This window comes from Mandrillus leucophaeus, unplaced genomic scaffold, assembly GCF_000951045.1.
Source record: "Mandrillus leucophaeus isolate KB7577 unplaced genomic scaffold, Mleu.le_1.0 Scaffold75, whole genome shotgun sequence".
Taxonomy (NCBI): domain Eukaryota; kingdom Metazoa; phylum Chordata; class Mammalia; order Primates; family Cercopithecidae; genus Mandrillus; species Mandrillus leucophaeus.
Window position 1 is genome coordinate 36,544 of NW_012108141.1, and position 25,736 is coordinate 62,279.

The 25,736-nt window shown below is 35.9% G+C and overlaps 1 protein-coding gene across 1 annotated transcript in view; it reads left to right on the forward strand.

Annotated features, from left to right (window-relative positions):
- Positions 1-6,522: 6,522 nt before the first annotated feature.
- Positions 6,523-25,736, forward strand: part of MTHFD2L (methylenetetrahydrofolate dehydrogenase (NADP+ dependent) 2-like) — a 129,837-nt gene continuing 110,623 nt past the window's right edge. Inside the window, exons 1-3 of the mRNA XM_011966147.1 lie at positions 6,523-6,684; positions 22,146-22,330; positions 22,922-23,044. Coding sequence (XP_011821537.1) covers positions 6,542-6,684; positions 22,146-22,330; positions 22,922-23,044 — 451 coding nt within the window. The 5' untranslated portion in view covers positions 6,523-6,541. The remainder of the gene's footprint in view (positions 6,685-22,145; positions 22,331-22,921; positions 23,045-25,736) is intronic.

Sequence of the window (25,736 nt, forward strand, 5' to 3'; positions counted from 1 at the left end):
TTGTTATAACAGCAATCGAAAGTCAATACATATATATTATATGCATATTATTTTCTGCTCCAAACATTATCCAATAACTTAAAAAAATTAACATACATTGTTTTAAATGACACACATCAAAACAAAATGAAACAAAATTTAAATGTAAAAAGATACAGGTATACATATGTATATGTATACGTGTGTGTGTGTATATATATAGAAAATACATGTGAGACTTTTCATATTAAAACTAAGCAAGGATAGGAGTAGTAATGTCTAACAATTACCATGGAAAACAAGAAGCCTTAACAAAATAAAGAAGACCATTATATAATGATAATAGATAAACTATATGGAATCTGTTACAATCATTATCTCATATTCACTGATGAAATAATGATATAATATGTGATAAAAAATAAAGAAAAATTGTGTTCTTTACATCATTCTTAGTCTTTAATAAGCTGAGCAGAGGAATTAGAAAAAAGACAATCATTGTAACATTGATTATATATTGACATGTATATAGACACATACAGTATATATAGTGAACATTATATTCTAAACCAGGTGCACTTTTTATGTAGTTAATGGCATTATAAGACCACAAATAAATTATCAATAAGTTATTAAAATATGAAATTGGTAGTCACATTAATTGATAATCATGAAATAAAACTTGGTAATCAATTTTTCAATAGAATCCACCAGTCATTTGAAAATTAAAAATTGTTTTCTCCTTATTACATAGATTTAAATCAAAAATCAATTTTATAGTTACAGAAGATTGTATAAATGACTAAAATGCAGACACTTGGATGAGTTCTCTGTATCTTAACGATATAGCATGCCAACTTTTCCAGAAGAACATTAGATTTAGAAAAGCACTGCAGTTAGAAGTGTGGGCACTGCTTTCACACTACCTGGGACTTGAACTCCACTTTTATCACTTGGCAGCTGTAGGTCTTAGCAAGTAATCCAGCCTATTTTACCTGGTTCCTCATATCTTCATTGTGATGAGGGTTAAAAGAATAACTTCTGAAAAGTGTTCAGCACAGCCTTAGCACAAAGCAAATTCTGGGAAACATATGCGGTTTTTATTATATTAAATATTCCCCCATTTGACTAAAAACTGAAATATTTTATTGGGTATTGGATTAATAGATTTTAGTGAAAGTTGACATATTTACAATATTAAGCATCTTGGGGCTTTCTATTAATTCAAGTCTTTGCATACATTACTCATCAGAGTCTTTATGTTTACTTCATAGGTTTTCCAGATTTTTATTGGAATGTCTCTACAGGTTCATTGTTAGGAATGCTATTGGCTGTTGATCTGAATTATTTTTATATCTAGTTTATTAAGTGTTATTAGGAAAGGTTATTGAATTTTATCAAATACTCTTTTATTTTCCATATTTATGTGATATATTAACTGACATACTTCCAATATTATCCTAATTAACCCGTCTTTGTATTATCATTTAGTTGTGGTAGTTTTTTGTTTTATAATGACATCAAATTATATCAACAATGTTTTCTTTAATATCTTAATAATTACATTTATCAGTTATATTGTTCAATAGTTTTCTTTTTCTGCATTCCTTTAAATCGGGTTTGAATATAATACTTGGGAAATTCTTTCTCTATGATTTGGAAAGATTTTTAAGTATGAATTATTATACTTTGAGGGCATAAAAAAACTCTGCTTTAGGAAGCTTTATAGTTATATTTGATTCATAGCTTCTTTTCCATTTCTGTCTGTTTTGGTTTTCTACTTATGAATCAGTTTTAATAATTTATATAAATATCAGGTTTTTAAAAAACATATGCTGTAAAGTTGTTTATATTTTTATTGAGAATTCCCTTACAGAAAATATCATTTGGAAGAGCTCATGGAAAATTTTGTTTGATAGACAAGCACAATATTTTTTTTTATTTTTTTTATTTTTTTTTTACTTTAAGTTCTGGGATACATATGCAGAACATGCAGGTTTGTTATATAGGTATACATGTGCCATGGTAGTTTGCTGCACCTGTCAATCCACCATCTAGGTTTTAAGCCCTGCATGCATTAGGTATTTGTCCTAATGCTCTCCCACCCCTTATCACCACCCATTGACAGGCCCCAGTGTATGATGTTCCCCTCCCTGTATCCATGTGTTCTGATTGTTCAATCCCACTTATGAGAACTTGCAGTGTTTGGTTTTCTGTTCCTGAAGCACAAACTTCTTTAAGAGCAGCTAGTGACAAGCAGGATATAGCAATACATACATTATACAATATAATGAATCAATATTGATACATTACTATTAACAAAAGTCTATACTTTATTCAGATCTTCGTTTTTATGTAAAGCCATTCCTCTGTTCCAGGATCCAATCCAAGATAGCACATTATATTTAGTTGTCATGGTTTTCTAGGTTCTTCTTGCTTGTGACAGTTCCTTAGACTTTCCTTGTTTTTGATTATCTTTATAGTTTTGAGACATACTCTTCAGGTATATTGTAGGGTGTCCCTCTATTGGGATTTGTTTAATTGTTTTTCTCATTACCAGACTGGGGTTATGGGTTTTGCAGGAAGACTGCAGAGGTAAAGTACAATTCTCATCACATTATATCAAGTATCCATCCTATCAGTATGATGTGTCAGTGTTGATGTTAATCCTCATCACTGTCTGAGGTAGTGTTTGTCAGGTTTCTCCACAGGAAAGTTACTCTCTTTTCCCATTTTCTAAACTGAACTCTGAAAGAAAGTCACTATGATCAGTTCCCATTTAAGAAGTGAAGAATTCTACTCCTCCTTCAGAGTGGAGTATCTACAGAAATTGTAGGAATTCTGCATCATGTTTCTTCTTTCCCCCATTTATTTATTTATTCAATCACATATTTATTTACATGAGTATGGGCTCATGGCTATTAATTTTATACTTTGGGTTATAATCCAATACTACGATATTTTGCTACTCAAATTGTTCCATCTTTGGACATTAGGAACTCTTTCAGTTGGCTCCTGTCCCTGACACATCCCCATCAATGTGGGATTTATTTGAGTTCCTTACCTTCCAGAATTACACGATGCTCTAGGATCATCTAATATATTTCCTGAGCCTAGAATCAGCCGTTTTTCCAAGGAGTCCTGGTTCCCGTTAGTGTAGAATGACATTAGAAACCAATATCTAGGCTGAAGATGTGCTTATTGCTTTCGGGTGTTGTTTTAGGCATTCTCAGCTGGCAAAGCAAATAAATATATATATATGTAAACTAACTCCTGAATATTCATACATCCATAAATATTTCTATATGTAACCATCCGTATTTATATTAAGCTAAAACTGATGTTCCCAACTCTAATCTATTATCATAAGGATTACATCCTCCTCTCATTGCTTATCTGTATATAGCCACTTCAAAAATGAGGAACCTGGCTCCTATCATCCACTTCCATTTAAATAACTGTTTAATTGCAGTATACATGTATAGCCATGTCAGAATTGGTAATGTAAATCAACAACTTTATTAACTAGAGCACAGTGCCTATGTGCAGTTTCTTCTATTGTTAGATTTTTAACCTTGCAATTCCAAAGTTATTTAGGTCGGCAACTTTTCCCCAGCCTTTACAGTGAGATTGTTTCATATAAGTGTAATGCAGTTAGATTCTCTTGTCACAACCTTCATTCCTTCCTGGAAACCACCAACCTGCTAAATAACATATTTTTTTCCATTCTTCACAGCACATTTATTTCAGTAATTTTGTTATATCGGTTCTTACCATGAGCATAGTGTTACACGATTTTTGTACATATAATCACATCCAAAACAAGTTCAAAACTTTAAATTGTAAACATTCTCATCATATGTAGAAATATTTTAATTAGTGTATTAAGTTCTGCTAACTGATAAAATTTGGAAGATATCATAAAAGAATGTGTATTCTTAATTGTGTAGTGAGAATTATTTGTTAATTACATTTCTACAATGTTAAAGAGGCAAATCTGTTCTGAAAGCATGTCAAATTTTAGGTAAAACATTAAAAACAAACAAATCTGTTAACAAATGAATGTCTGCAATAAAGAACATTAGATTTTCAAAATATATTGATACAAAAATGTAAAGGGTAAATAGTATCTTTGTTGACAAAATAGGAGGCAGCATGGATTCACCACTTTGTCTGAGAAATGCAACGGGAGTGAAGAATATTTCCTTACCACAAATAATTTTCCGGATGATGTACATATTACTTTTTGAAATATTTGTTTAAGCAAATGTCCCTCCACTTTTTAGTATTGAAAAAGCTATTCCATGTGATTTTTTAAAAAACACTTTTACACATCTAGATAAAATGTGTAAAATGTTTGTATGTATTTAGAACATACAAACAAAATATAATAGCTTATTTTTCTACGCAAGTCTTACGGAGAATAAACAGAGCCTTGATTCTGGTAACACTGCAGAAAACATAATTTTCCAATGTGAATAGTATTTTTTAATATGGTATACATTAAGTTTCCCTCTTTGTGTTGTAAAATTCTGTAGGTTTTGACAAATGCATGGTGTCATGCGTCTAACATTACAGTATCATACAAAATAGTTTCACTGTCCTAAAAACCCTCTGTGCTACACTACTCAAACCTCTGTCCTATCCTCTGAACCTTTGGCAACCACTGATCTTTTAACTGTCTCTATAATTTTGCCTTTTGTAGAATGACATACAATAAAAATCATGCAGTATGTAGCCTTTTCAGACTACCTTCCTTCACTTATCAGTATGTATTTAAGGTTCATCCATGTTTTTTTATGGCTTGGTAGCTTGCTCCTTTTCCTTGATGAATAACATCCCATTGTATGGATATTCCACGATTTGTTTATCTATCGCTTCTTTAAGAACATCTTGGTTTCTGGAGAATATGAATAAAGATGCTATAAACATTCATATGATGGTTTATTGCAGGCATGTTTTAAAATCAATTGGGTAAATGTGTAAGAACACGGTTGCTGGATTGCATGGTTAAACGACATTTAACTTTGTAAGAATCTGCCACACAGTCTTCCAAAGTGACTGAACCATTTTTTTATTCACCAACAATGAATGAAAGTTCCTGTTGCCGCACATCCTTACTAGCATTTGGTATTATCAGTTTTTTGGACTTCAGACGTTCTAATGGGAGTGTAGTGGTATCTCATTGTTGTTTTAATTTGTATTTCCTTAATGATAAAAGACATTGAACGTTTTTCCTTTTCTTTTGACCTCTGAGTATCTGCTTTGCTGGGTGTTTTCAGATCTTTTGCTCACTTTTAACTGACTTGCTTGTTTTCCTTTTTTCTTTTTTTTTTAATTGTTGAGTTTCAAGAGTTCTTTGTATACTTTGGGTGTAAGCCCTTGCAAAAATGTTTTGCAAATATTTTCTCCCAGTATGTGATTTGTTTCTTTATCTTAAAAGTGTCTTTTGCATGGCAGAAGTTTAAGTTGTTTTTTCTTTTATGAATTGTGATTTAGGTGTTGTATCTAAAATCTCATTGCCAAACCCAAAGCCACTTAGATTTTTTTCCTGTATTTTCTTCTAGGCTGCTTATTTGTGTCAAATGGATTTAGATCAGCCAGGCAAGAGTAGGGTATCCCATTCTTGTTGATATGATTTTAAAGAGACAACTTTCTGACAGTCTATGATTTAAAAAAAATTTTTTTTCTCAGTAAAAGTGCAGCTATGAAAGAGGTTGTTCTGACTCAACTGCAGAAGCCTGACCTTGGGAGAAAAGTTGTTTCCTGTTAACTTTGCAGCTGGTTTTATCTGTGACTGTTTTTTGTGTGTCTGCTTTAATCTGCACAATGAATGGACAGTCTAATGTTTTACTTTTCCAGAGGGAGCAGATATTTTGCTTCCTCACCACACAAGCTCACCACACAATGCAGGGTTCTTAGCCTGCATCGACTTGATCATAAACTCCGGAAAAGCCAGATATTGGTCAATATTTCTTTCCAAAAGTGGAGATGATAAAGTAGAAGTATAGAAATCCTAAAGTCCAGACCTTCCTTGTTCAGCCAGGTTTTGCTCCTTCTCCACACACCTTTGTTCTTTTCTCCAGCTTCCAAGGAATCTCACAAAGGGAGCGGAACACAATGAACCTATTCTTTCCTGCTTTAAATCCAATTCCACGTAGTCACGGACACTGTTGGGCAGGATCTCTGGCTTGGTGGAAAGTGGGGCATGCTGCCTAAAGTGATTAGTTTGGAGACCTTCTCTGTGCCGTCGCTATGGGAATGCCAGCTGTGTGTGCTCTGGGTGCGGAGCGGAGTCGCCAGGACACACGCAAGCCTCCACACCCTCAGCTGGCCCGGGGCTTGGGTCCTGGCCCCGCCCCCTGCGGACCCGGCGCCCCGTCAGTTCCGTCCCCGGCCCTGGGAACTGCTCTTGACCCCACTCTGCGTATCTGCCGGAACCTGGCTGGCAGCACTAGTTGCTGCCCCGCCAGGCCGAGTGAGGGCGGAGCCGGGCCTCCAGCCGCGAGGACTGGAGCCGCGGGAGGTGGAGCCCCGGTCCGGAAACCGGGAATCCGCGGCCATGACGGTGCCGGTACGCGGCTTCTTGCTGCTCCGCGGCCGCCTCGGCCGAGTGCCGGCGCTGGACAGAAGCACAGCACCCTCCGTAAGGGCACCGGGAGAGCCCGGGAGCGAGTTCCGCGGCTTTCGGAGCAGCAGTTTGAGGTACGAGGGCTGCCGGCGCCGGTTGCGGAGCCGCTGGCGGTGGGAGGGCGGCGAGGGCGCGGGCGGCGCTAGCGCGCGTGGGGCCCAAGGCTTGTGGGCCGCCGCGCGGCGGCGGGCTGGGTGGAGGACCGCGTTGGCTGTGAGGTGGCCTTGCGGGTCGCGCGGTCAATTCGCAGTTACCTCAGCTCGGGGAACGAAACCGTGCTCTGCTCTGGGCTCTCGCACCAGAACGTGCCATCTTTCCAGCAGGTGCAGTTGATTTAGGAAGACATTTGAGGCACTAAGAAAAGGTACCATGAAAACACGTGGTCGACTTTGGCTAAACATTTGTTTTTGCTTTGGTTATTTTAGTGTTTTGTAAATAAAAGAGTGGACGTTGTCCAGATGACTTACTAATGTTTGCGTTTCTGATTTCCTTTGTTAATGGTTTTGTCGAGGTCTTTTCCAACCCTAAAATTATTTATGGTTTCACAAAACCAGATATCAATGCAGATTTCTCAGTCTTTTCATGTATGGCTGTCCCTAAACCTCTGTCAGGTGATGAGACTTAGATTCATTACATCTCTTTGGACTTGGTTGCTGGGGAAGGACCATGCAAATACAAAAGGGTACGCACTCTTCTGTCTTCTACTTTGCTTGTCTTACTTGCAAAATCCGTCTTAACAAGATGAAAATATATCTTCTTGACCCAGAGCCTGTGAGTCCAGAAGAACCTCTGTTTTCAGACTTTCAGAGCTTCCAGAAATGCGCTTTCATTGCCATTTTATGTCCAAAGATTGTATCTCACTCGAGTTTTTGTATCCCCCAGTGCCCAGCACAATCCCTAGAAAAAAGCAGTGATAAACATACTGTTTATTTAATTTAAATCAATTAGCTCCCTATTGTGTACATTTAGATCTTAGTCTTGAGTGACTGAATTTAAAAATTACTTCCTATAGGGTTTGCTTCGGACATAGTTTCTAGTGACTAGGTCTTCCACAAGGATATGTGAGAAAATAACTGAATCAGAGTTGTGTAAGCTGTAGTAGGGTGGGTAAGAATATGCCACTTAGTTTGGAACTACCAGCTAGCTCTACTACCTAGGAAAAGCAGATTCTGTAGAATTCTATTTGTATTAAAGAATTGAGGGAATTATTTGTCGTCACTCTAAATTACTTGTTTGTATTATTATTTTTTGAATTTCAGTTGTTTTAGGGGTGCTTTTCAGGGTGAGGATAACTTGTTTCAAATAGTACAACTTGATTAATTTCCCTTTGTCAGCTTGCTGTAAACAACTCCATCTCCCCATCTTCTCCATGACCTGCATACATTGAATGGAAGTCATTACAAACAACAGTTACAACCCCAAAATTTGGTTGTAGCCACTTGCTTTGTACACACACACACACACACACACACACACCCTCAACTCATGTAGAATTCAGAACTTTTAAGTAATACGTAATGACCTCCTTATAATTTAAAATAGTTGAGTGCAAAGGTTTTGGAAAGCTATTATCCCCGTGGACGATAACAGTTACTAATTTCAGCCCGGCTGCTTTCAGCTCCACTTGATGCGTATTATAATTATAAAAATAAGTAATATATTTTGATAGTTTTTATTTTTTAAAGACAGCAGTAGGCAAGTTAAGATAAGGCGGGGGTTTTGACGCCCTCTTTGTACTGAATACCATCTCTGAAGGTGAGGTTGGCCCCAAGGTTGAGAAACACCTGTGGACTTGTGGGTCTCGGGTGGGGAGGAATTCGGACAGTGTGTTGATGCTTATTGGTGTCTCTTTTCTCTTCTAGGACCAGCAGAGAGAAGAGATTCCATCTTCCAGAGGTTGCCACTGTCTGCCTCCCCACTTGTCCCCATCCACAGTCATCTTTTTTATATATATAGTGACACATTAGTTGTCTAGTTCTTCATAGTTAATGTGATTTAAGTCTGACATCATTTCTTTTGCCATGAAATTTACACCTTAGTGTTACTCTCACTGAAAATTGCCTTTAAGTTTGGTAAACTCTTATCCCAGTGATATTGACTGTTTTAAATTAACAGATTTGTCACGATTTCTGAGCTATGTAGAGCCTTAATTGAAAAAGTATCTTTGATTATTTTTTCATATTTTGGCCACATACCTATAATAATGGAATATTTACAATGCTTTTTAGTGGAGAATTTTTTAAAGTAGAATTTCAATAAATAATGTTTGATGGAGTTTGGAAGTTACCGTATTTTGAAGTATCATTTAACATTTTCCTCTCAATGAGTTTTCCTTTAAAATTTGCAATGAATTTGTTTTCCTGTTTATGCATGAGAATTTAGGTCTTATTAATTGGGGGAAATTAATGTTAAAGTAGTAAATAAGCCCTTCTTGTTGCAGCTTATTGTTTCTTGAAATGAATTAACTATCCAGGCAAAAGGTTAAAAATGAAAAAAAAAGTCTTTGTAACTAAATTCTTCCCATTTTGTTGTGTGTGAGCAGTTTACAAATCAAAATGTCCTTGGTTAAAAGTCATCACCTGAGTTTGTGCGCAGTGCTTTTCAGTGTGAGAAACCTGGTAGCAGCCCATCCCATATGGGTGGGAAGGTTATAGACCTTGCCATGCTCAAAGCAGATTTGTAGGTATCCTGCAATATGGGCACTTTCACAAACCCCGCTTTGGCTTATTCTACCTGAACTACTTATTTTAATTAACTAAATGGATATCCCAAGCATTCCATGTTTATCCTGTTGCTCAGTGAATCCTCAGATCGTTAATTTGATAGATTCTCTTTTTTCTCCTCATCCTATTCTTTTAGCTTTAAAAAAAACTGTGTACTGCCTACACGTCTTTTGGAAGTTTCACCTTTCTCTTTGTCACACTGGCATCAGCTTTATAATTTTTGCAGCTAGACCACATTTTTAAAAAATCTACATTTTTGGAACTAGTAAAAGATACTTATTTGTGTTATTTAAGTATTCATGTCTTTTACCATGGGTAGTTAAGTTTAATAATTAAAAAAGACACATTTTATCAGTAACAATGTTCATTTTTTTTCAGACTCTTCCCTCTACTACTTACTCTGTATTTCTGTCTCTTCTAATGACTAGGAAAGGCCGTTTCTCAAAATCATCTTCTATTTAGTTGGCAAATTTGATAATGTGGTGGTGTTCCTATCTTCCTGCTATACCTGTTCTACTGAAAATGAGATATAATAGCCATCTGGCTACAATTTTGATTTCTAAGAAATTCTTACGTCATTTTAAATTCAAAAACTAAATATTTCAACATTTGGTCTCTCATAAGTTTTATTTTCTTTGTTCCAGCTGTTCAGAAATAGTGTGTTCTAATATCTCCACAATCAAGATTTTTTACTAAAATGGATCAGTAGATGAAAAAGAGGGACTAGTAGTAATTTTAGATCTCGTTAGTTAATCATGATCTTACTAATAATTTGGCAATTTCTTTAATGACCCAAATCTTTGTTGTTCAAATGCCTTGAAATTGTTATTCTTTCATATTAGTACTCTGATGGGAGGATGAAAACAGCAGAAAGGAGCAACACCAGATGATCTTTCCATGGGCCCATACTCTTTCAAGGAATCCCACGGAACTCGTGAAGTTACGCTTTGGCTTAGAGATAATTAAGTTGTGGAAGGAGGTTTAAGAGAGGAGCTTGGGTGAAATTTGAGCTGTAAATGAGTATGCTAAATTAAAGAAATGATTAGTAATAAGTGATATTTGCTGTTAAGAAATTCACTTGGGATTTGAGAAGACATTGTACATGCAAGGTAGAAAACTTTATGGTCAGAATAGAACACAATCTGAACCTAAATTAACAGTAGTGTTAAAGAATTCAGGGCAGGGTATTATCCAAGAAGGCTTAGCCAGCTGCTCCACTTAAGGTTACATCATAAGTGTTTTCTGTGTTGCTATTGTTTTTATTAGCATTTCAATGACTGCATCATGTTATATTAAATCAATTGGCCCTAACTTACCTAATCATCTTGCTGTTTTTTAATGTCTAGTTCTTGGAAAATATGTAATAATTTACTCTCAGATTGAGGTCATGTTCTTGTCAACATCATACCAACCAGGTTTGTTCACTTCATCATCTGAACTCTATGTAGGTTTCTATAATTAGGCTCATTAGAGTGTTCCTAGATCCAAAGACTATCTAAAGATCTAAAGATTCATAATTCTAAAGTGAGGGTGTGTGTATAGTTTGCAACAGATGTTCTCTCCCCACTTTTTTTTTTTTTTTTTTTTTCTGTTTGTAATTAACTGGAACTGCAATGAATGCCATCATGCTTTTAAGGAATTCAGTTGTATTGTTGAAAAAGACATTTTTCTTAATATCGAAGGAGCTCTTGATGTTAAGCACTTTGCTGAGATTTTGCACATACAGTATGTCCTTCCATCCTCACAACAACTAAAGGAGGTAGATAGACACTATTACTATCTATTTCCAGTTAACAGATTGAGAAATTGAGGCTTAAAGAAATTAAACTTGTCCAAGTTGACACAGTAAGTACATGGTGAAGACAAGGCCTGAACCCACATCATCTTTCCAGTGTTCTTCTCTACAGGCAGTTTATAATTATTGACTTATCTCACTTTTGCTTTTTCTTCTTTTTGAAACATTTATTAATATTAAATCTCATAGAACTTTTGTGAATCTAGAAAGCTAATTTGCATGTATATTTTACAAATTATTTTGTTAGATTCCCTCAGTTTGAGATGTTCTTAACCTAGGACCTTATGGATAGAATTCAGGGGATTCATAAACTTGGATTGGAGGTGACTAACTTCTAATAAATTTAGCTTTTCTTTTTTCCATTGTCAGTGTTGGCAACAAATACGTAATATCATTAGTACATGTGACTTGCTAATATAATTTACAAATACTTCAGTATCACGAAGTTGAGGCAGATACCACAAAACATCATCTGCACATCACTATTTTGTTATGGTAGTTAGACCTACCACTAGATTCTGTTATTTAATACTTTTTTAAAAAAGCATTTGATAGTATTTCAGTAAAATTGGTTTTCCTTGTACTTTGTATTTTATATTGAATGTTTAAAGGGATTGTTCTGGGAAAGAGTCCACAGGTTTCAGCAAACAGGCCAAGAGCTTTTGTGGCACAAAGCTTAGCATCTAAGGTTCTTTCTGACAAAGTTCGTTTGAAAATGAATGGATATTGTTTAAGTAGTACAGAGTCAGAAAGTTAACTAATTAAAAAACTGAGTATCAAGAAGAGTCATATTTAATGAAAATAAGTTATTTTACTTTTTATTGATTTGCAAATGTAATTTCTAGTAAAATTACTTCCAGATGTGAATATGGTACTTGGGGTATGAAAGGAATTTTTTTTAAAGAGGCCATAAACGTAACACAGGTATACATTTATTTTAACAAGATACCTCAAAAGACTCCCTATACTGGTGATTGGTTTTATTCCCTATGGAATTTTGCCGTTTTTGGGGGGTTTCATTTCTCTTGTACAAACTCAAAATACCAAAGATATGCCCTAAGATGTAAAGCAATTAAACTGTATGTTAGGTCCTGGGTAGAGCTTGGAATTGTCAGTCATTGTATTAGGATTTTTCATCTTTATAGAGATAAAATGGTTCATTGCAGCTCTAGTTGAAGTTGTGAATAAAGATGAGATTGAAACTAAGATGTAGATTTTTCAAGTATACAAATTATAAAGATGTAGATTTTTCAAGTATACAAATTAAATAAACTATTGATCTTGACTAAGTTTTATTTGTTGTTATGCTACTTTTTTGTGGAAGAGTATTTTGATACATAGAAATAATCCCCCCCCTTTGTTACTTTGCTCTAGTTTATTAAATACATCATTTGATTCTAACAAGCATAGATAAGGTGGTTAGTTTATTTCCTGGAAGTACAAGTAAACAAGCCCATGGAAACAGCACTAAGTGCTGAAGACTTTCTGCCTCATAATATTTCTGGTGATCGAAATATGTTTCCATCTGTTATTTAGCAGAAACTAGCAGAAAGAGCCACTTTTGCAAACCAGCCAATGAACTTTTAGCTAAATCCTCTTATGTAATGTAAGGTCAACAAGAGAGTATTCCTATTAAGTAGATGAAGAAATTGCATGCCGTTGAGAGAAGCTAAGTTGCTTGCCTAACTTTATTATTGCTACTAATGGTGACCCAGAGCTCTGATGCTCAGGACTTCTGATTTCAGGTGAGTAATTTGTACTACATAGTGCTGCCCTGCTGCTCACTAGCTGCCACCTCCCTTCTTTAATTTTTGCCTCTTGATGAAGCCATATTTCGTGGCTAGCCCAGCAGTAGGCAGGGCTCCTTTTCTTGCAGCCTTTGGGGGAAGGTCGTTTCTGCCTTTGTGGGAAACCACCTGAGCAAGTAATGACAGGGCACATCATGTAAATAATACTTAAGGGGTCAAATGGATTTTGTTTTTGATATGCATTAATGCCAAGGTCACTATATAATTTGTTGACCAAACTAGCACATTTTTTAGAGTAAAAAGGGGCATGAATGTAATGAAAATTATATATCTGGAATATTTATTGGCTTACAAATATATTAATGAACTTATAGTTTCAAACCATTTTCAAAATTAACATTTTAAGATATAATTTATGTCCTTATATGCTAAAATAAAAATTTATATTACATGAATATTCAGCATGAATAATTATTCCTGGTGCATATTCACTTACTTGAATCAATTTCTTAGCTGTATCTTTTAACACCTTGATACTGATAATTTTCTGAAAAAAGTTAATAAGATCTTATGCTTTATTATTATTATTATTTTTTTTGAGATGGAGTCTTTCTCTGTCACCCAGGCTGGAGTGCAGTGGCGTGATCTCAGCTCACTGCAACCTCCGCCTCCTGGGTTCAAGCAATTCTCCTGCCTCAGCATCCTGAGTAGCTGGGACTACAGGCGTGCGCCACCACGCCCAGCTAAGTTTTGTATTTTTAGTAGAGACAGGGTTTCACCATATTAGTCAGGCTGGTCTTGAACTCCTGACCTCGTGATCTGCCCCGCCTCGGCCTCCCGAAGCGCTGGAATTACAGGCATGAGCCACTAGGCCCGGCCCTTATGCTTAATTTTAAAATTAAATTTTCTGCAGTTTTCTTAACAGTTGCAAATAGAGTCTTTGCTTTAGACAATGGTTATTTTAGTTTTAAAAGTACTGTCTCTGTAGATGCTGAAGCACACATAAATTGCTAAATGGAACAGTCTTAATTCTATGTTTTGCACATTGAAATGGGAAGATATTTTAGCCTAAATATTTTCAAAGGTGCTATCTTGGTGTATCTTTTCAAAGTACTTTTCTTTGACAAATACTTACATAAAAGTCATCAAATAAGTTGTTTTTGTGTACGGTTTTAAAACTAGTTTGCCATATTTAGATATGGGAAAATTAAAGTTTTTCTCAATTATATTCCAACATTTTGCAAAATAGTAATTTATTCAATGAAATTTTATTCAGTAAAAAATATGAGCTCCATTAGAAGATTCTTCTCAGACATTGAACTATTAATTGCCATTATAGATGTATTTATTTACTAATTCTGCTGTACACAAAGTTCCACAAACTAGCTGGCTTGAAACAGCAGAAATCTGTTTTCACACTTCTGGAGGCTGGAAGTCTGAAATCATAGTATCTGTAGGCCCATGCTCTGTCAACTAGCTTCTAGTTATTACCAGCAGCCCTTCATGTTCCTAAGGAGTTTGCAGCTGCATAACTCCAGTCTTTGCTTTGCCTCTGTTGTCAAATGGTTGTCTTCCCTCTCTGTCTTCACTTCCTTTCTGTGTGTATGGGTCTCCGTGTCTCTTCTCATAAGGACAGAAATTAAAATTACTTGTGCATTGTTTGAGCTATCATTTTTTAAACTGGTTTACTTCTTCCCTTCTTTTTGAAGAGATAACGTTTCTGTTTGTAAGCTTTGGTTTCACTGATTACAATTCACTAAAAACTTTAAATCTGAAGGTGTCCCTACCCCCATTTAGTTTATTTGTTGAATATGTTGATTAATAGTTTCCAACAACTTTTGAAAAAAATGCAACAAGTGTTGCCCATCCCAGTGCCAAGCCCGCCCCCACAGACACAGCCAGTAGGCTACTCCTTGCAGACCCAGGCTCTAGGCCTGCACTAATGCCAGGGCAGCATTCAAGGATTCCAGCTTAGCCACTGCAGACTTAGGCATCAGGTAGAAACTCATGGACCCACACTCTAAGCCTGCCCCAGTACCAGGTCAGCCTCCATGAATTCAGGTCCAAACCTGTCCCCAGGGACCCAAACTCTGGACCCAACCCCATGGTTCCAGGTACGAGGTCTTCTCCTGCAGATCTAGCCACCAGGCCCATTCCAGGGGACCCTGTGCCAGCCCAGTCCCTACAGACTTGGGACCAGGACCATTCCAGTGCCAGGCTGGCCCCCATGGGCTCAGCCTCAAGACCTACCCCAGTGCCGGGATGGCGCCTTTGAACCTAGGCTTCAGGTCTGTGTTTGCAGGCCCAGGCTCCAGGACTGCTCCTATATACCCAAATGACAGCCCATCCCAGTGGACCCACACACCAGATTAGCCCCCTGTGAGTTGAAGTACTAGACCCACCACCTGCTGACCTAGGCATCACCTGCCAACCAATCCAAGGGATTTAGCAACAAGCCCACCCACGGACCATGCCGGATGGCCCATCAAGAATCTCTAGACCCACTGACTGGTGAAAGGCTTTCCCTACTGAAGCCAGCTTATAAGGACTGGAATAAATGCCTACTTCTTCAAGTGATAGACAGCAATGAAAGGCCACAAAGATTATGAGCCATTAGGGAAACATGACACCACAAAAAGAACAAAATAAAGTAACAATTGACATAAAGAAATGGAGAGCTACAGGCTGCCTATCCAGAGAACACAGACAACTAGACAATATCAATGATTTAAAATACTTCAAAAGGGTAAAAACAAGGTAGTGTGGGAGCTCATAGCAGAGTCCCAGGGTACAGGGTTCAGAAAACATTACCAGAGTGTTTTACGAGCTGAGACTTGAGCAATGTGTGGGACAGACTTGGAAAAGTGGTTGGAGAGGTGAGAAAGAGAAGAAGGAGTTTCAGGCAGAGGGAAAATTATATGTGAAGGCCCAGAGAGAACATGGTGCAGTTCATGAATTAAAATATGACTGGTGTGTAGTGTGCGACTCACTAAGCACAGTGTTCTTTAGCAGTGAGGCTAAAGTAGCTTATGCAGAACTTTGTAACCCATAGGGAATTTGGATTTTAGTTAATTTTCCCCCCAATTTCTCATGTCAAAAATGTTGGAGTCATGTTTGCCTTCTGTTTTTCTTTTTTTCATATCCTACACCCAATCTCAGTAACTCCCAATGGTTCCACTCTCAAAATAGATTCAGAATCAGACTACTTAGCTCCTCTAAGGCTACCCCTTTGCCTAACTCCCCATCATCCCTTGCCTGTTATACTATACTAGCTTCTTAGCTGGAGTCTCCATTTCTCCACTTGATCTCATAGAGTCTATCCTCCATATTTTCACCAGTTATTTTAAAAATGAAAGTCACGTCAAAATCTCTGAATGGCTTCCTGTGTCACAGTAAAAGCCAACATCCTTTCAAAGGCCTGCAGGGCCTTATGTAATCTGATGTCCCACTCCTTCTCTGACTTCATGTCTTATCCCAGTTCACTTGTTCTTTCCACTGCAACCATTGACTTCTTGCTATTTCTCAAATATTTCATGTATGCTGCTTGCTAAAGGCCTCCATACTTGCTGTCCACTTCCCTTGGCTTAGAATGCTTTTCTCCCAGAAATCTACATGACTTATTTCATTTCCTTCATTTCTGCCCACATGTTACCTGATTTATCAGAGAAGTGATACCTTAACCCACCCACATAAAATAACTCTGGCCCTCAGATAAGTTGTTTCTCTGCCTCATGTCACACATGATATATTAAATACCTGTTGTTTTTCAATATGCTTGTATCTTCTTCAACTAGAATATTGTTTCCATAAAAGTAGGTAATTGTTTTGCGCCCTATTATTTATATTCCCAGTGCCTAAAATAGTTTTCAGTGAATAGGAGACTTTCAACATGTATTGATTAAGTGAATAAACAATTAGCATGTGGTGAGGAGTTTTAACGAGGGAGATGATGTAATTGAATTAGAAAACAATCACTCTGGCTGCAGTATGGAAAATGGATTAGAGGAGATCAAGACAAGCCAGAGAGAAATTTTAGGAGATGTATTATTCAGTGGCTGAACATTTGAATTGTTGCTGATGTTTAACCTATTTAGCTTTTCAAGAATTTTCATGTTGAAAATCTAATTTGTTTATGCACTAAAGTAATGAGAATGTGTGTGTTGACCAGTTCTTCCAGCACATGGACCGATACAGGCACTCTCCCATTGGACCTGCATTAATTTGAGGTTGCTTCATTTTGCTTCTTATAGTGACTCCTACAGAGCTAGGCTTGCTGAGTTCTACAGTGACTGATGGAGTCAGTTGGAGGGGCCAGTTGCTACTAAAAATGCTCAGAAACCTAACTCCTAATGTACCCATAAACACCAGCTAGCCAGGCTGTATCACGTCTGCTGTAATTAGTTAGCAAGCTGACTTAGCACCTTAGTGCTGTAATTTAAAGTAAACACTGAACAGTCTTAGACATGAGTATACATGGTACAGTTAAGTTTAATCTGTATAAAGGTTGTCTCTTTGGAGTCTGGGAATCCGTTTATGCTATTGGTCTTCCCTGACACTCTCCAGCTCATGCAGGTTACTGCCTAGGTCATAATTAGCCTGGATTATATTCAGTGATTGCCAGCTTCACAGTGGCCTGTGAACAAATTATTTTGTTTAATAGTGAGTGAATCAATAATGTCAGCAGTAGCATCACTATTCACATGCTATAAAATGCAAGACAGACTTCAAATGTTTTTATATTTTAAAATAAAATATATATTCCTTACTGTGTTAGGTGAGTTCTAGTTTTTTAACAGATAAATCTGCTTCTATAATTGTGTTCTACCCTAAGAAAAATATTCCTGACACAAATTGATTTGTGGAAAGTTTTTTTTGTTATTACTTATAAATAAGTTGCGCTGGAATTTGTTACTGTATCTGCAATACTTAGTATTTGCTAATATACAAGGTCCTTGTTATCTTAGTGCCAAAAGGTTACTTAAATGAATTCATAAAATGTCATCACCAGAAATTCGTAGGAAACAGTGGAAAAAGTTTGTTACTTTACTTTGAAAAATAAAAACCTCAAAAGTTTTATTTTATTTTAACTTGATTTGTCTATAATTATATACAAAGTATTGGAAGGTACAAAGCAGAAACTACAAAAGATCACTCAAGAAATAATAGCTAACCTGAATAGCCCTCTATATTAAGGAATTTAAGTTTGTAGGTTTAAACCTTCCCAGAAAGAAAACTCCAGAATCAGATAGCTTAATGGGTGAATCCTACCAAACATTTAAGGGAGAAAAAAAATGCCAATTCTTTATACACTCTTCTGGAAATTTGAAGAGGATAGAATTCTTCCTAACTCATTCTGTGAAGCCAGCATCATCCTGGTATCAAAGCTACTTGATAACATTATAAGAAAAGAAAACTACAAAGACCTCTTATGCACTTTGATGCAACAATTTTAACAAAATTTCAGATGAAATCCATGATAATCTGGAAAGGATAGATACATAATAACCAAGTGGGATGTATCCCAGGAATGCAAGGTTGGTTTAACATTTGAAAATTAATCAGTTACCATATTAACAGACTAACACTCGAGAAAAACATATGATCATCTCAATAGACATAAAAAACATTTGGCAATATCCTCATACAAATTCTCATCAAACTAAAAATAGACATAAATCATAAACTGAATGTATAACTTAGGCCCATAAAATCTAGAAGAAAACACTGGAGAAAACCTTTGTGACCTTGAGTTAGGCAAATATTTCTTTTATACAACACTAAAAGCATGGTCCATAAAAGGAAAAATTAATAAATTGGAGTACCTTAAAATTAAGAACTGTTCCAAAAACACAAGAGAATAGAAAGGCAAAGCACAGACTGGGAGACAATATTTCAAACGCCATATCTGATAAAGGACTTGAATCTAGGATATACAAAGAACTTCAAACATTCAAAATAGGAAACAACCTACTAAACAATGGGCAAAAGATTTAATTATTTAATTCACCAAAGAAGATCACAGATGGCAAATAAGCACATGAAAAGATGTCCAACATCAGTATTCATTAAGGGAATGTAAATTTAAAGCACAATGACATACCACCATATGTCCACTAAAATGTCAACAATTTTAAAACCTGACCATCTTAAGTGATGACAAGTATATGGAGCAACCAGAACTCATGTACTGTTTGAAGGAACACAAAGTGGTACAGTGTCTTTGTAACATGGTACAACAGTTTTTAACATATTTAAACATACAATTACAATATGACCTTGCCATTCTACTTTGAGATATTTGCTCAAAAGAAATTAAAGCAGCCAGGAGTGGTGGCTGACACCTGTAATCCCAGCGTTTTGGGAGGCCGAGAGGGGCAGATCACTTGTGGCCAGGAGTTCAAGACCAGCCTGGCCCACATAGCAAAACTCCGTCTCTACTAAATATACAAAAGTTAGGCATGATGGCATATGCCTGTAATTCCAGCTACTCGGGAGGCTGAGGCATCAGAATTATTTGAACCCAGGAGGCAGAGGTTGTAGTGAGCTGAGATCTTGCCACCGAACTTCAACCTGGGTGATAAATTGAGACTCTGTCCCCGCCAAAAAAAATATATTAAAGCATATGTGTTATAAAATGTTTGTAACAGCTGTATTTGTCATGATCAAAAACTGGAAAGAACCCAAATATTTGTTAATAATTACCATTGAATGGATAAACAAATATTGGTATATCCATACAATGTAATACTACTTAGCGATAAAAAAGGAATGAACCATTCAAACATGCAACTATGTGAATTAAAAAATAATTATGCTGAGTGGAATTAGCTGGCCAAAAAGAAGTATGTAGTATTTGATTCAATTTTTATAAAATTCTTGATAATACAAACTCATATATAATGAACAAAAGAGATTAATTGTTGCCTGGAATGGTGAATTGAGGAGTGGAATCTCGCAGAGACAGGTGGAATGGAAAAATGTTAAAGGTGCACTTGGAAAGTTTTGGGAATGATAGACATGTTCATTTTCTTGATTATAGTGATGATTTCTCAGGTATATACATATATTAAAACGTGTACACGTTAAATATGTCCAGTTTATTATACAGCAATTATACTGAATAACACAGAAATAAGACAGCAGAACAAGATTGACATATTGAATTTATCATGACATTTCATGTCTTGAAAGCTATTAAAATTTTAAGAGTAGGCAATATTAGAATCAAATGTAGAGTTTACTTAGAATGTCTAGTTGTGATTGTATTGTCTATCCAATTTGCTCAGTTATTTACTTATAAATTATTATTGTTATTAAAATACACTCTCGTGTTAAACTAAAGTGGTTTTCAAACATGGTCATACACAAGAACCACATGTAGGAAATTATTAGACGTGCAGATTTCCAGGTTTTACCTCTACCCCCAGGAATTCTGAATTGTAGATGTGGGTTGTGGGGTCTTGGAATCTGCTGTTTCAGGCACTTTCTGATGTGTGTATCCATAGACCACACTTGGAATTGCTTCTTAGAAGAACATTGTTTACATAAAAATTGCATGAACTGAGATGAATGCTGTGGACGACTGGTGGCCATGTTCTAATGGTGTATTTTTTATCTGGTTCTACCTATATGTCCACAGACATACTAGAGAGAGCAGTTGACTTATTTGGAAGGAACACAAAGTTTGCATTTTGTGTGTTGTTGGATATTTATAGCACCCGCCCTCATTAGAAAATTAAAAGTGTACAGGTACCACAAAGAATTAAGGTTTATAAGGGCTTCCTTTCCTCTTCCTCTTTCTCTTCTGCTTCTTACTCTTTCTCCTTTTCTTCTTTTTCGTAACATTTATTGACCTACATTTGTTGTTTTTTATAGTGATCATGTTTTTACCAGGCCGTTCAATAGTGAAAAGACGGGCAGAAGGAAGAAGGGACCACCTTCTACTTTATCAGATACCTTTAAAAAAATAAACACACAGTAAGAGCAATGTAATTCACCACTTTCAAGTTTGAGGTCATGGAGAGCAGAAAAGCCTTTCTGGAAAGTATTTCTTTGTGCCTTTCCGGAGATAGTTTATATCATCTATCAAACTATTGCACTTCTTACCTTCTGAAATACATATAAACTGCCAGGAAGTAATCTTCTGTGGAAACTTATTCCATTAGAAATGATGCCATTGCATCTGGGAGGAACTAAACTATCTGTTTACTGACCTGATCCCCATCATAATCAGTGACCAGCATGGCAAGACTCACAGCTGTTGTCCGGGTCCATGCCTGGGGCCATGGAATAACATTTTTCTTTGAGTAAGTTAAAAGAGTTGTGTAGTATGAAGCTAATGACTTCAGCATCTTGTATAGAATACGCTAACCAAAAACGAACTGATTTCACCTTAGGGTCGCAAGATTGTGGGGCTATGTGTATACACAGTGGAGTCCAGTCTTCAAGATGGTTGCCAGTTTTAACTAGGCTGTGCTGATCTGCCTCTTTAGAAAAAATAGCAGAACCTTAAATTTATACAATGTTATAGTCTGGATTTTGGGTATGTGGTTTGATAATTTATATGAATATATAAATGTGTGTATATGTATATGCATATGTATGCATATGTGTGTATAATATATATGTTATATATGTAGTACATAAGTGAAAGTTGTAAAGAAATGTACACTGTAGTTAGCATCTTAGTCTATTTGAGCTGCTATAACAATACCATAGACTGGTTGGCTTATACAAAAACAGAAATTTATTTCTCATAGTTCTGTAGACTGGGAAGTCCAAGGTCAATACACTAGAAGGTTCAGTGTCTGGTGTGGGCCCACTTTTTGGTTAATAGATAGCTGTCTTCATGCTATGTACTCACATGGCAGAAGGCACAAGGGAGATCTCTGAAATTTCTTAAAAGAACACTAATGTCACTTACGAGGGCTCTATCCTCATGGTATAATCACCACCCAAAGCACCTGCCTCCTAATATCATAACATTTGGGGTTAGGATTTCAACATATGAATTTTGAAGAGACATGCACATTCATTCTACAGCGGATAGATTATACTGTAGAACTAAATAACAGAGTTGCAATTCTTCACAAAATTATAAAATATTTATGAACCTGAAGAGTAGGTGTCACTATAATTGAAAAAAAAAATCAAACTTTGGGTGCTTGGAGAATCATAGTTGTTTTGTTGATTTTTGTACCTTAAATTTGCACAGTTGAATATTTCTTATTTTCTTTTTAGTATTACATTTATTGTTTTGCTTTCCACAGACATGAAGCCATTATTATATCAGGAACTGAAATGGCCAAGCGTATCCAGAAAGAAATAAAGCGAGATGTGGAATCATGGGTTTCCCTTGGAAACAGAAGACCTCACCTCAGTATAATTTTAGTGGGAGATAACCCAGCAAGCCATACATACGTCAGGAATAAGATAAGAGCTGCTTCTGCTGTAGGTGGGTATGTGTTTTAGTTGTAATTACTACTAAATATGTTTTCTGTTTTTACTTCAAATTGTGATAATTATGAATGATAATGATCAAATAAGTGCCATTTGAATTGCATGTGTTATTATTAAAGATTATTCAGTTACCAAAGCTTTATGTTAATTTCATATGATTTTTCTTCCAATTTCTTATAGGGTTAATTCAGTGTGTTTTATATTCTATGGCAAGATATGCAAAGCATAGTTTACATCTAAAAGGCCTGCTTTCATTATATTTGCTTTAATTAAATAATAAACCTGGCTTGTTCACTCTGTTAAACTTGGCCTAATAGTTGTGTGGTAGCGATATTTTTATTCTCTTCAAATCTACTAACAGTAGCTTATCTCAAACAAGAACAAATTGTCACCTGGCATTCCAGGTCAAAGAATGCATGTGAATCAAGAGAAAACACTTGTACTATTGGAACAATCCTTCGTGATGATGCATGGAACATCAGAACCTTTCATTGCAGTAGAAACAGTCCCACACTGTGTTAGACACTATTGATGAAAAACCATATTCAGTTAGTCAAGTGACCTTCTCTGCCTGTTTTTCTTCTAGGTATTTGCAGTGAGCTCATTCTAAAATCGAAGGATGTTTCTCAGGAAGAGCTTTTGGACATAACTGATCAATTGAATATGGACCCAAGAGTCAGTGGAATATTAGTTCAGTTACCACTACCAGGTACATAATGCTTTTCTATTTATCTGGTTTTGTTAAAAGTGAAACAAAGGGCATCTTTCAACATCATATCATGATACTGCAAGTAATTTATAAAATACATTCAGAAGGGGCACTAGCTATTATAATAGTAATAGGTGTACTAGTGATTTCTGAATGATTTGTGCTTATATTGACAAAATCCTTGAAAGTAAAATATAGGCATTGGCAATACATACACTCCTTGCTTTGCACAGTAGTATGGGACCCTAAAAATGGCGATGTAAGATGAAACCAGGTAATGTGATCTTAATAATCAAAGGTAAAAATGACAATTTTCTGTGACCTTTAAAACTTCTTATCAAAGCATTAAAAACTCTCCTACTGTGGTTCATAAATGTATAGGGAAATGAATAATTAGTGAAACCAAACTAATGTTTTTTAGTACACTGTAATTTAGAACATTAGAAACATTGAGAAAGTGTATGATATCATTGCAAAAACTTGTCAGAAGTAGTTGGAACAGTGTTTGCCTTCTATCTAATTCTATAACTTATCATATGGAATGAGCATCTTTTCTATGTCTTGGTGAATTGAGCTGTTATATTCCTTTCAAAGTTTAGATTAGTTCCCAGTATTTTGCCTGTTGTACTTTAAATGTTGTGAAATTTCTCTGAGAGTTCCTTAACATTTAAAGGAACTTCAATGTGAAGTTTCACGTTGGTGTCACTTCCTCCGAGATGTTGTCGTCTTTTTTGTTACGATCACTTTCCTCATTTGTGTGGTGGATTCACCCTCATTAAGTTCCTCTGGCTGCATAACTACATCTCTCCAAAGGATTCAGTGTCAGCATTCTATGGTCAGCTATTTCTCCTACAACTCCATTTACATTAAATTAGAATCCTATTGAAATGACTTTGTTTTTTATATTTATCAGGCTTTTTCAACATAGTACTTACCTTCGCTTTTCATGCGGGCCTAGGTTTCTCTTGTCTTTGTTTGTTGTTACCATTTTCAGATCTCCTACTCACATCCAGTTTCCATCCCAGCATTATCACATTTTGTTTCTTTGCTATACTTTCACTTTTATAGGCTAATCCCCTTTGTCTATTATCAACTTTTGTAAAATATCATGTGGGTTTATCTCTGGGAAACATGGAGAAAACACACTTTTCTATCTATGTTTGAAGATTGCAAATGTGCAGTGACCAATCATTTGAAAGGAGTGCTATGATTGGTCACTGATCATCATGTCATCTGTTATTTCTCTAGTGATTTGTGGGCTAAAGAGCCAGCAGCTCTTGTGTAATTACTATGAAATTTGAAATGTGTTATTGGAGGACTAGTATCATTTAACTAAATTGTGGTTCTGACATTTGTGCATATTTAAAGTGCACAAAATGAGGACTGCAGGTATAGTATAGGTTACAATAGCTTTGTAGTTTTGAGTTCTGCAAGCTTAGATTAACAATCATGTGATGTGCAAAAAGTAAAGCTATATAATTCTATTATATGGGATCTTTATGTGGTATTAATATTTTTCTTTATCCAACTATATAATATCTTAGCATATGTTATAGCTTTTGTGCTGTTTACGTTATATCAAAAATTCATACTTCTAATTCTTTTCCTCCAATATAGCTGCACTGACAAAAATCAAGTTGATAAGAATCTTAGAAGCTATCAGAGTTTCCCCCTGAGAAAAACGCTCTGACAGATAATGCTTGGATTAATGATGTTAAAGTTAGTATAGTGATAGTATCACTTACCTTTAAAACTAGAAAAAAAATTCAACACATGCAGCACTCTCGTATCATTGGAAAATGAGGTCTAGAGAAGATCAGGAGTTTATTAACATCACAAATCTGTCCAAAAAATTTTAACAGTGTTTCTCAATTGTTTGACTCACGCAAAATGAGTGTCTTTTTGGTACTGTGTTTATCAAGCAATCTTCTTATAGTTTGCAGTTTTTGAAATTTTCTTTACTTGGCATTTGTATGACATTTCGATAGCTGTATAAACATGTCACAACCTTAATTCTTAAAATGTTCTTTCTACACAAAGTGACCTGAAAAGACATTTCTTGAGAGAAGACATACAAATGGCCAAAAGGTATATGAAAATGATAAACATTACTAATTATCAAGGAAAGGCAAATTAAAACCGCAATGAGATATCACCTCACACTTGTTAGGATGGCTGTTATCAAGAAAATGAGGTAAGTGTTGAGGATGTAGAGAAAAGGAACCCTTGCTCACGGCTGTTTAGAATGTAAATTGGTACAGCCATTTTAGAAAACAGCATGACAGTTCCTCAAAAAATTAAACATAGAACACCATATGATCAAAAAATTCCATTTCTGTGTATATATCCAAATGACATGGTATCAGTCATGTCAAAGAGATACCTGCATCCTAAAGTGATGCTGCACATTGTGGCATTACTTTAAGATACATTATCAACTTTAGTGTCTATCAGTGGCTGAATGGATAAAGTAAATGTTGTTGTGTATATACGCAATGAAATAGGAATCAAGTTTTTAAAAGAATGAAATCTTCTACACACTGCTTTAAATGTGTCTCAGAGATTCTGGTATGTTGTATCTTTGTTCTCATTGATTTCAAAGAACATCTTTATTTCTGCCTTCATTTCGTTATGTACCCAGTAGTCATTCAGGAGCAGGTTGTTCAGTTTCCATGTAGTTGAGCAGTTTTGA